The 12987-nt window shown below is 30.8% G+C and overlaps 1 protein-coding gene across 4 annotated transcripts in view; it reads right to left on the reverse strand.

Moving 5' to 3' along the window:
• Positions 1–432: 432 nt before the first annotated feature.
• The window catches only part of LOC107445098 (protein PRRC2C), a 35804-nt gene continuing 23249 nt past the window's right edge, over positions 433–12987 (reverse strand). For 3 of the 4 annotated variants that reach the window (XM_016059431.3, XM_016059428.3, XM_071180045.1), the window contains 10 exons: positions 12047–12203; positions 11374–11720; positions 10549–10668; positions 10304–10444; positions 9676–9900; positions 8444–8631; positions 7698–7977; positions 5590–5883; positions 2947–3831; positions 433–2225 (listed from right to left, as the gene is read on the reverse strand). In XM_016059431.3, coding sequence (XP_015914917.2) covers positions 1926–2225; positions 2947–3831; positions 5590–5883; positions 7698–7977; positions 8444–8631; positions 9676–9900; positions 10304–10444; positions 10549–10668; positions 11374–11720; positions 12047–12203 — 2937 coding nt within the window. In that variant the 3' untranslated portion in view covers positions 433–1925. The remainder of the gene's footprint in view (positions 2226–2946; positions 3832–5589; positions 5884–7697; positions 7978–8443; positions 8632–9675; positions 9901–10303; positions 10445–10548; positions 10669–11373; positions 11721–12046; positions 12204–12987) is intronic. The other variant, XM_016059432.3, reaches the window with a different exon arrangement.

Here is a 12987-nt window from a genome sequence, read left to right on the forward strand (position 1 = left end):
TTTCACCATGTTTCATTTCATTCAGTTTTAAAAGACAAATTTTACAAAATACTGCAAACTTTCCCTATAGGATTAAATGTGGATGAGCAGGCAGAATTTTCCAGATTAATAATTTGGATTTAAGGTGACTTAAGTTGATTTGATGAATGTTCAGTTATTTAGTATTGAATTAAAATGATATAATAAAAAATTAGAATCTTTGTCACATAAGATTGTTACAAGTATTCATTGTTATCCAAGATTAGTAAATGCTATCAGAGTGAAATAATGATTAAACTAATAATTAAGTGTATTAAAAATCATAATGATTCATTGTGATAATCGTCTTATATTTTTAAGACTATCACTGTTATGTATAATTATTGAATGAAATTAAGTAGACAGAGGAGTGGCACCCCCCTGAATACAAGTAAAGACACAGAAACACACAAATTTTACATACTTTACAGTGCTTTATTGCAGCAAAAGTCGACTACATACAGTCTCAGATGGGGAAAAAACAAAATGTTTGATCTTTATTTCAAAAAACTTATCTGACCGTCCACCTATGATTGAGCACAGGCATACGGTGCAATTTACATTTTACAGTCAACATTAAAAGCATGCAAACTGTGTTATGATTAAAAATAAAAATGACTAACTAAACCCCTCAAATTTACTTGGCCGGCAGTGTCTTACAATGTAGTATGTATACATGAATGGAAATTGATAAAGCTGGTTTCATACAGTTTATGATTCTAAACATTACAACTGCAGTAAAGCACTGTCATAAAAATGGCTGTGCTCCACTTCTCAGTTGAAAAGATACAGGAAGTGATAGTTTTTTTTCAAAGCAAAACCCGAAACAAGGCTAAATCAAAAGAAAAGACTGGCACTTCTACCTGAGGAGTGCCCAAAAGATGCCCAGTTAGCAGTCTTTTATAGTTTTAAGTGACCATTTCTTCAATTGAATACACCCTTTATTTATTTTTTTCTGTACATGGGCAAACAATTACATTTAATTTCACTTCCTGCAAAACACACATGAATTAAATAAAAAAAGTAACGCAAAAGGTTATACATCTCCCCATACTTTACAAAGATCAGTGCCAAGCGAAAGAGTTCCTGGCACAACAGTGCCCTTCAAGTCTGCACCAAACTATTACACGCAGAAGTTTAATTACAACAGTCACACATGAGGAAAGATTAGGGAAAGATTTTTTATTTTGTTGTACGATCTGCCAGTTGAAGGTTGTATTCTTGTTCGCCATTTTGGTCCAGTTTTGGAATTTCCCCATTGGTACCTATGTCTGACAACTCACCTCCATGCATCACTTGTGCTAAAAAGCAAGGGTTTATTTAGTAAGTATATTAAGCAAAGAGCCCGGCCATTGCTGCATTATCCACAATACAATCTTTAGATATACATATATAATTAATCTGAACTTTAACCCCACTCCATTTTATTAAATCTTGACAGGCCTTTTTTTGTCCTATTTATTACACTTTTAATAAAAACTAACCGCCTTCCCTTCAGCATAAAAACATTTGTTTAACTCACGATCAGAGAAACTAAATGTACCGTTTCAAGAAAAAGAAAATTTAAAAACAGTCCAACAAAGATACTATCCTATCAACTTGGAAAAAATTGCTAACACTTGGTTGGCAAATTAGGAAATTTCTAGATCTGCCATTGATGATGTGAGTAGTCCCTTTAGTAAATTTAGAAGAGAAAGTGTACCTTTTTCAAGCATGTTAAGTAAAGATGGCAGACATTATACATGCAAGATGACAAAATATTTTAATGTGAATTACACAGAAAAATTTTGTATGTAAGATGCAGCAGCTACAAATGCATTTAGCGAGCTCAACATCTTATATAAGGCCATTATTAAGTATCAAATTATGGCTAACAACCTTACACCATTGAATTTTGAAACACTAGTTCATTCTTCGGTAGCAGTTGCTTCTCCACCTTCATTATTGTCCTTATTTTCACCAGAAACTGGTTTATCACTCGTGGACGACAAGCACTGCTTCTCTTTCTCTTCTTCAAGACCTTGATTTGTAGCAGGTATTTTCTGCACTGTCCCAGCAGGGATGCTGCTCTTCTCTTGAGAAAGCATGTGGGAGACAGTGTCTTCATGTTTTCCTGTTTTAGACTGAGCAAAGAACATGTGTGTCTGTTGGACAGCTTCTGCTCTTAGCTTAGCTTGTTGTGCTGATGAAAGTTTTCCACCAGGTACCTGTAAAATTAACATAATTAAATCTTATTTTTAAACAATGATGCAGTTGCAGCATTGCAGAGTAGGAAAAAAAAATCAAGTTAAAAAAAATTTATAAGCTTTTTTAAAAATATTTTTTTTTAAATTAACTGAGATTAATAACAATTCAAGTTAAATTAACGTCACTAAAAAAATGAAATTACTCCAATTATGTAATAATCAATAAGTAAATTATTTAAACATAGCTCTACTTATAATGCTCACAGATAACAAAATGGAATTTTAAAATTTAATTTAAGAGGGTTTTTAAAACTTTCTGAATAAGTGAGAATTACAAGAATTTTTTAACAGTGGCTAAAAAGATAAGACTGTGTGTGAAGAATTTGCAGTGAAAATAGATAGCTCAATATTCAATTACATCAATAAATTACCAGATTAGCTGGCTTTTAAATTTCAAAATAAAGAGTAATAAGCAACTGAAACATTTTGCTTTTTTTAACAAGAAAGTAGTTAATAGCATTCTTATAAGGGTAACACTGAGTCACCTTTTTTTTTCTACAAACCCTTCTTGATATAGTTTTACTTTAATTTTACATTTAAATGCACATCTTTAATACAACATTAAATAAATCAACAGTTTCAAAATTTCAGCTTTTTATTTGAACAAAACAAAGTAATTATAACAAACTCCTTATAGATAGTTTCCAAATTTTATCTATTATAACAATAACAGCCCACATACCAAAACATTGGCTTGGGGTCTAATTCCAATCTTGGGTTGCGGCTGAGGAGCATTCTGTGTCACAGCAGCTGCAGCAGGCCCAGGTCTTTGAATGGGAGATGGATAGTGCACATTGTGAACTGTTGCAGCACCAGCTGCAGCAACTGCAGGAAGCTGCTGATGAGCTGGATTCCGTACAACATTCGGGAATAACACAGGAGGTCGAACTGAATTCGGCTGAACATGGTTGAATTTCTGTTGTCCAAAGGAATAGTAATGTTGCTGTGATTGAGGGATGGAGTATTGGGATGTTTTAACGGAAGATGCACTGATACGATTTGCAGGAAGAGCACTTCCTTGCGCTTGATTTATTTTGCCAACAACTCCGGAGTTTGACATGGGAGGTACTGCAGCCACAGGAGTAGTAGAATTAAGAGATGTAGAAACTGCAGTGCTAACATTAAATAAATTACGATTTGAGGAGACATCAACAGTTGGAGATCTGGTTGCTGACCGCAAAGATGCTGCATCAGGCACAATATTGTTAATCACATTGTTGGGAGCTTTGTACTGATGACTCCCAAAGTTCCGAAAACTGGGATTGACAGCAGCTGTCTGGGGAAGAACATTCAGTGCCGATTGAGATCCATAACTTTGATGGGATGGATATTGGGGTTGCTGTTGCATGGGTGAACCAGGGGTGGTAGGAGGTTGATGGTAGTAGTTTGCAGTTTGAGGTTGGGCAGAAGCAGAAAAATATGAAGTCTGAGTTGGTTGCACAGCTTGCAAGCCATGAAGACTCTGAAGATGAGTAGCAGCAGGAGATGGACCAGGTGTTGGTCTCGTCTGAACTAACTGCGAACCTAACAAGTGAGAGCTTGCTAAATTCTGCTGTGCACTAAGAACCTAACAAGAGGAATTTTAGTTTATTAATAGAAAATTCCTAAATGTAAGATAGTGCATAAAAATAATTAGTGGAATTACAGTGAAGAAATATTGCTGTTTATTAAGCTGCAGCATTCTTTAGCAAAATAAAACATCTGGACCTTGTATGTTTTGAATTCAGAAAATCGTTATAATAGTTTTAACCATGTCTTTTAAGTTCTTTTTTAACTATGGTATAAAAATTAGTTATCTTAAAAATGTCTCTAAAAACAAACATTAAAAATAATCAAATAAAAATAGCAAACTGTCTTTAGGAAGAGGAAATTAGTAAGAAGAGATTAGGAGACAGTAAAAATAGTGTATGTAGAGAGACATAAATTAATTTTGGTCAATTCCTGCTTTAAAAAGATTACAAATTCTACTTTTAATTTTCAGAAATTTAAAGCTTATACTAAGTATAAAAGAAAAATCATAATTATAGGACTTAATATTAAAAGAAATAAAAAGACATACTTTTATAATAATATAGATTTCAATTCTAGAGATATTTGGACCATTCTTAAAAATAATTTTTTAAAAAAAATTCAAAAGGACTAATTTTTGATTATATGTGAATCTTATTGAATTCATATATCATGTATTGTATATAGCTATAAGGAGTGATAGTGACACAAAATGAAAAACCCAGGAAATTTTAACTGCAAAAACTCTATATCAAGATATCAATTTATATGCATGTTTAATATCACGTATTGAACTAAAATTTATAATTCTATTACTTAACATTGAAGAAATTCACACTTTTATAGTAGTAACTAATTTAAGAAATGCTTAGATCCTACAATAATCACAGTATTGGATTTTAAAATTGTGTATAATTAAATCAGGATCTGATTTTTAAATAGTGTAAACTCGAATCGCAATGTGTAACTTTTAAATTATGTAAAGATACGAAAACCGATGTTTGATATTATAAACAACGAGAATATAAATCGTGATGCAAGAGTTTTAAACATGAATATTATTTACAATGCCTAACTTTTAAATAAAGTAAATAAGAAAATCGATCTTTCATATTAAATAAAGTAAATAAGAAAATCGATCTTTCATATTAAATTAGTGATATTAGAGGATTATGGCGTAGTTTCAGATACTAAAAACTGAAAAAGATCAGAGTCAACCTGCTGTGCAATCCTACAATAAACAAATTTCAAAATTAATTTAAAATATTACACATCAAGCAAAAACCAAATCTATGAATAGATATATCTCTAATAGCAATAAATTCTGCCAACAAAGGTCAATAGCGCAACAAACGAAAACCATCCAAACAGAGACAGATTGTATTTCACCAATCCTAATGGGGTGGGGTGTTCTCTCTCTTTTTTTAATTTATTTAAGGGGATGTTGAAGATAAGAAAAATTGCAATTTTCTTCAATAAAGCTAATTTTTCTTAAAAAGGAAAATTCCTTGCAGAAATTACCAGATTTTAGATACAAGAAATACTTATGATCTGAGCTAATGAAATTGCTTTTGTTCAATGCATGGACATTTAACGTTAACTTAAATATATTATTTTTTCAAAACTTTTACAGATATATATATATATATTGCATTTTTAAGCTAATTAAATTTTTTATGATAAAAATAACCCATTGAATAATTTACCCTTTCAAGTTTTTTTTTAAGACAGCAAGAATTGTTTTAAAATATTTATAGTGATTAGTAGCTTCCGGACCAATGAGATAATAAAAATATTGAAAAAGAAATGAACATACTTGATTCGAAGAAACATGTTGACTTTGAGGATAAGGTGGTTGTACTCTATATTGATTAGATGAATACATGTCTTGACCTTGATGAGTAGCAGGAGGTTGAACAAAGAGAGATTGCTGCCCATAAGCATTTGACAGTTGGGGATTAGGAGGCTGGTGAGAAATACCATAAGTGCCCAAAGGAGGATATCCATGAGTTGATTGTGAGTACTGCACCATAGCAGCAGCTGCGGCCACTGCAGCAGGCGTTTGTCTGTTATCCATTTGAAGAGGCTGATACATACCAGTTTGGGCAAGCTATACATATAAAGAAGTTAAAATTAAAAAAAAATAAGCAAAAGAGTATGCTTTTCAAAAATAACTAAAAGTATTTATCTATTTAGAAGGATCGAATCATCACGATAATACTTCATAATTTAGTTTAATCATCCATAATACTTTATATAAGTTCAATTTACAATACTTAATCATTGAATAGTTTCACAAACCATGTAACAATGAAAAAGAAAAAAAGTACAAACATAAATCAATAACGTAGACAATATCTCATAAGTTGTAATAAAATTTGATTATTTTATTTAAGCACTCATCATTAAAGTTTTGATCATTGACAAGCAGTAGTAATGGCACACCGTAACAAAGCCAAAATATAGGGAAGAAGCATTTTGCTGTTTATCTTGCTATATTTTAATGAAAAATACTCAAGGATTATACTCTAAAAAATGCCAGTACTGGACTTTTTTGAGTAATTAATTAGAGTAGCAGAATTTTCAGAGATTAATAGCTCACTGATTGCCTTTCCATGAAAATGACCCAAATATTTATTTTTCTTCATATTATTACTCTATATTTACAGCAAACAAAATGAATATAACAGTTAACTTAGTAAATATTTTTACAATAATTACTGAACAAATATATCACTAACTTTTTCTTGGAGCCAGTCATATCTCTACTGTACAATATCAGCTACATTTTTAATGAAACAAAAACATTTGTTGAAAATTATTGGAAATAGATATTAATTGTAGGACTATGTTTAGACCACTGACTTTTTCTCAAGATTAATTTCAATCTTGAGAACTGAAGAGTGGCAGCCATGAACAAGGAAAAATTAGTAACAAACTTATCAATTAATTGTATAAGCCTTTCTGCAATAACCCCATAAGCCATTTATAAACATACTTTGTTTGAAAATATAATAAAATATAGGAATTGCCAGGATCTCACCAACTTTTTATAATCACATCAGGTTTCGATTAGTTTCTCCCCATTTCGAAAAGAGCTTGACAAAATTTTATTAACAGTGTAGTTACTTTTCCCAGCATTATGAGGATCTAATATATATATATGAGGGACATAACGAATAGTGATGTGGCCGAATAACTAAATATTTGGCCAAAAAAGTCAGCCGAATACCAAATATTTAAATAGCAACATTTTGAAAAAGTGAAGAAATAAAAACAGTTTAATTTTTTAAACAAAAAATTCAATGCTAAAAAAATTAATATGAATTGAAAAAAAAATGTAAAAAGATTCTTTGTTCTTAACTTTTATGTTAAATATGTCACTAGCTATCTATATAACCTTACAGGAAAAAAGTGACAGTAAAAGAAAAGTCTATCAAAATCTATTCTGAAAAAAAAAAAGTTAGAAAGTGCAGAAGGCCGCAGTTGAGATGGGCTTATTCAATGGAGTCTGATTTTCGAATAAATCTTCAGAAGATAGCATTGGCTCACATTGGGCTGTCTGCCCAACAATGATGATGACAGGCATTTTTCAAAAATGATTTTAAACATTTTGATAACAAGTTTACCAGATTACAAAATAAGGAAATAGAATCGTAAATGGAGAATGAACGAAATCAACTAATGGTTGTGTTCTTACTGAAGTACAGAAGAGAGTTTGATTTGACAGTTAACTTACATACGTGTGTGTAAGGAAATTATAAAATTTTTTTAGGACCAAAATTATATCCGAACTTCAAGAACATCTAAAGGGTAAATACATGCACTGGGTCCTGTGGAGAAATGAACACTCTAAAACAGGTTCATGTTTAAAGGCTCTGCTTTAGCATGCAAAGAATATTCATTTTGAAAATTACTGCTTACCTGCTGAGAAGAATTGAATACAACAGTAGGTGGGCTTGGAATTGCAGGAATACCAGCAACTTGCACAGAACTCGCCAGACCAGTTATTGTTCTTATACCAGCAATAGTCTCCAACCCACCACTCATTAGAGGAGGACTGAGTGGAGCAGGGCAATGAGTTGCAGCTATTGCATTATGCTGGGCAGCCATTTGCAAATGAGATTTTGCTGATGGAATACACTGATCCATAGCTTTTGTCAAAGATGAATTGTTACACACTTGTTGCAATGGGGAATTTTCCCTACAGAAAAAAGATTTCAGTTAATGGAGAAATAAGTCATCAACGGGGAAAAGTATAAGAGACTGAATCAAAGACATTGATATAATGGTGCTTCTTTTATTTCATATAATTTATTGACAGAAACATATCACACATATTCTAAGAAAATATAGCCTAATATTTAATACATGTAAGTAAGAAAAATTTTACTGAATATTCTCCAATTTGTTCCGATCCTAATATGCAATACTACAAAGCAAATGTTCAAAATAAACTTTACTCTATTTATTTTTTTTTTTTGCAGTAATTTTATACATACATGCATAAATTGAATTTATGGCATTCATGCACAAACATCCATATAAGTAAGAGGAAATAATAGGATACAGCAATACATTACTAACTTTAATGAAATTTTTATCTGAAATTTGGTTAAAAAAATTAATCACACCAATTAAATCTTATATAATAAAAACATAGCACAAACCTGAAGGAAATTTCGTTGACTTCTTGATCTTTCCTGGTTTGAGAATTGGAGTCCACTGAAGTGCTGTATACGTTGGTTGAGGATTCTGCATTATTTGAAAAGGAGCTGTAAGATGTAGGAGTACTTTCCTCAGCTGTGGTTTGTGGATGTTCCATTACTGTAGGTAGAGGTGGATCATTTTCCCACACCTAAACAGAGAGATAAGATCTCTTTATTTCATCCAAGCTAATGGATTAAGCAGTAGAACTTTCAAAAACTACAGTGATGAAAAGTCTTAAATTCTGAAGCATGTTAATTTTTCTAACATTCCAGACACTCCAATTTAACATCTTTTATATTTGTCCTTAAATATTAATACACTGAATCTTTAATCCAGTATCTGAAAAAATTGGGGGAAAATTTGTTTGGTCTCCTACTTCGAATTAGAAGGACTGAGGCAAAAATTCCAATCACCCTTGAAGTTGAGTAGAGTGAACGGTGTGGGGTCTTTAATTCAAGAGAGGAAATTCATTACACATGCTCATCAGCGAACAGAAGATGGAATGGTAATAAAAAATGTGAAGCAGAAATAATTATTTTTTAATTGGAATATGAAAATGGTTCAAATGTAAGACCACTTTTTAATCAAGTAAGTAAGAGTATAGTAAGCAGTACAGAATAAAACCTTTTATAAGGTTTTCAGAAAATTAGGAAAAACTTAGCTTGCTTTCCCTGTCCTTTTTGAAATAGAATGACTGAGTCATCCTTGAAGGTAAGAAAATGAAAAAGTGGAGGATTGTTTTTCTCTCTGTTCAATCAAACGTAACAGAGAGGCAGAATTGAAATGAACCTAAAATCCCCAAAACTTTCTGCAAGCAAATTACTGACTCTTAACACTTTCGCAGCCACTTAATTCTTACAAAATTGGTTGAAAATAACTAAGGTTACTCGAAACTTCATATTGTGCAAAACAAAAGCAGGTGACATAAAAAATTTACTCAAATTGCATTTAATATGAAAATAATTTTTTTCTTTCAAAAAAGTAACACTAGAAATAAAATGGTACAGGATGATATATTTATTTATACCCCATTTAAATAAGTAATTCATATTATTACCAATATTTGTTTTACAACAAAATCAAGTAATAAGTTTATATACTTTTAAATCATAAAATAATGCTATAAAAATTTAAATTCTGAAATTAAATTACAGACAAGATTATTTTTACATAACTAAGAAGTAAAAATTACCTTCTTGACAGATTGTATCTTTAAATTCAAATCATCTGTTGAAGGTGAAATTGGCGACTGTATTCCTGATGCTCCACTGCTAGATACTTCCATAGAGCGACCAATATTCATAGGCTTATTGGGCAAATGCGCATTACCACTAGAATTTCTAATACTCTTTTCATCAGTCAATTGTTCTAAGCCAGACTCAAAAGTGAAATCAAGTTTCATATCAGTTCCTTCACTCTAAAAAATAATATGAATATTAAAAAACACATGTATTAATATAAATCACTATTACTCTGATAACTACACTAGCAAAGCTAGGAAGAAAAAAGTTCTGAAACACAAATTTAAAATTTTGGAAAAACAGCTATTAAAATAGAAATGAAATAGATTTTCTGAAACTGAAAATAAATAAAGACAGAGATTTTATCAATAACTTAATTTCCCAAGAATCACTCGGCATTATACCATGAAAACTCTTAAAACTTCACTTTTAAAATAAAATATTAAGAAGAAAATAATGTAATCCCCATTCTTAACAAGAGATTCATCTGAAAATCAAGTGAAGCTCTTTGCCGACACACTTTTGCTATTAATTCTTGTTAATATTAATCTTAAACTAGAACAATTTGAAAAAAAGTACCTTTGGAAAAGATTCCTTTGCTGGGAATGTTACAGGTGGTATACTATGAGGCTTTTCATCTGATTCTGGTGAAGCTTCTTTTGATTTTGTCAAAGAGCTTCCCACTGGGGCTAGGTTTTCAGTGGAAGGATTAGAAATTTCCTATTAAAAAATCCTTATTTATTAATAGGAATTATTTATAATGCAGACATTATAATACTAAGGTATGAATATAAAACAACTAAATAATACAAAACACAGTATACCTTAGTTGGTTGGTTTTTAGCCTGTCCACCAAATTTATCTAGTACAGCATTTTCAGCTTTAAAATTCTTATTCTCAAACACTACAGTACACATTGGTTTGCAAGTATCAATTTCTGTAACCTATTTAAAAGACATTTCTTTCATTAATAGTAGGAAATTAATTCAATCTACAGCAGGAGAAGTCAGATAAAATTTAAGTTCAGTAAAACTAATTACTGTATAAGTTTAATCATATAATGTTAGAACATAACATATTTAAAGATAACAAGATAAATTGTAGAATTTTAATAAGATGAAGCTGAACAAATCAATAAAGAGAGTGAATCCCCTAGGACAGCCGATCCCATACGAGCTAAGTAAATCTTCTATAGGGAAAAAAAAAAAACTGTTTTGAGAATTTAAAAAAAATTTGTTTCATTCAAAATAAAAATAATTTTGCCACTGATTGGCCACTCATGGAAAGTTTATTACTTTTTATAGTAAATTGATGAATCAAACAGTGCAGCAGGATTATCAAACTTGAATAATACCTGTTCTAAAAATTGCAAAAATAAATAAAAATTCTAACTGGATTTTAGATTGCCTATATTGAGCCTACTACACATTATTGCACGTCAGTGTTTATACATTTACGTTGCTCAGCTTAAAAAAAAATAAAAAATAAAAAAAGAGGAAAAATGAGGAGAATACTTGGATACTTTAAGGGTTAGGGCACCCAAATTAAATTAAATGAAGGGATTAAACAGTTGATAAATTACGATAAATTCTCAGTTTTTTTTTTAAAGATTGTATTATCAATATAAAGAATTGATTTCTAAGACTTACCAATTCATTGACTTCGTTAGAATCTTTTTTCCCAGAATTAGTAGAAGCAGCAGCAACTATTTTGCAATCATTACTAGGCGATGATCGCTGTGAAGATGCGGCCGAGGCATGTTGATCACTCACATCAATGCCACTGTCGTGCTGATCACTGCGATCGAAACTATTAGATTTTGATGTTGCAGCAAGATTTTGAATTTCTGATGACCCAGAAGATGTGCAAGAACTAACAGTAGTTGTAGTATTTATAGAGGAGGGTGGATTTGAAGTAATGACAGAAGGCTGAGTACACAACACATGATTAATAGGCTTTTCCCAAGCATTCATTGCCGGTGGGGCTGGCGAGGAATCTATTAAGAACAGAAATAAGGTATGTTAAACTATATAAAACACAGATGCCAAACTGAGGACTTGAGGCATGCAGTTACTTTGTGGTTGATTCACCACTTTCATTGTGCCTAAAATCATTTTTTCTAGAAATTAATTTACTTATGTAGTTTTCGTTCCTCACATGTTTATAATGCGAAAGTATTAATTAAACATATAAAATTATACTTATCCACAAAATAACAATTTCAAAGAAAAATTACAAATCAATAAATTAAGAGCTATGCCAATCTGCTATTTAAAGATTAATGTTAGAAATATTGAAATGAGAAAAGCATAAAATACTAACCTTTAATTGATAAAGTTGATGGCTTAGTAGACAAATCCATATTTACATCCCAAGCTGTTGTCACACTTGTAGACTTAATATTTTCTCTCTGCTTAGCAAACCTTGGAGGCAATTTGCTTTGTCTTGAACGAGACCCATTTTTGTTTCGTGCAAGAGGCTATCATAACAAAAATTATAAATAACTTTTTGTACGTAATTTTCAAGCATACAAAATGACAAATTGAATTTCAAATTGGCAATTCGAAGAGGTTCCTGTTCAAGACGGGCATAAATGTTTGGTGATAAATAAAAATAATTAATATTATTTTTAATTAATTTAGGTAGTCCTTTGGTTTAACCTTAGATCAGTTTCTTTCCATCTCATTAAAAGTTGAGATTTCATGGTAAAAGAGAGGAATTCTTACTTTTAACACAAATCAGTCACACATTTTTTGCACCATCATTGACAAAATAATGCATTATACAGATGAATTTTTATCATTAGGCTACTGGTTATTAACTGTGAAAAGATGAGTGTTGCGCATGCAGATAGATGTGTTGATGTTTTAAGATTACAATACAATTCAAAAGTGGGAGAGAGTAATTTTGTACTATGCAATAGTGAACAGGTGAAAACAATTAATACGATTATTACATTCGATTATTACAACAAAGACAAATTTAAACTAGGAATATAAGGGATATGCCATCAATATAGTGCATCAGGCCAAAATGCCAGTATTACAATTATTGCAATTATATTACAATTATTTAGTAGTAAATCCTAATTTAGCCTTGTACTAAAATATATATAAAAAAATTGGTATTAAATAAAGAGTTAATTCCAGATAACATAATACCATATAAGTGACGCTTATTTTATCTCAATAGAAGTTACTTTTAAATAAAGTAAAAAAAAAAAAAAAAAAAAAAAAAAAAAAAAAAAAAAAAAAAAAAAAAAA

Source organism: Parasteatoda tepidariorum, chromosome 4 (assembly GCF_043381705.1).
Source record: "Parasteatoda tepidariorum isolate YZ-2023 chromosome 4, CAS_Ptep_4.0, whole genome shotgun sequence".
In the NCBI taxonomy this organism is placed as follows: domain Eukaryota; kingdom Metazoa; phylum Arthropoda; class Arachnida; order Araneae; family Theridiidae; genus Parasteatoda; species Parasteatoda tepidariorum.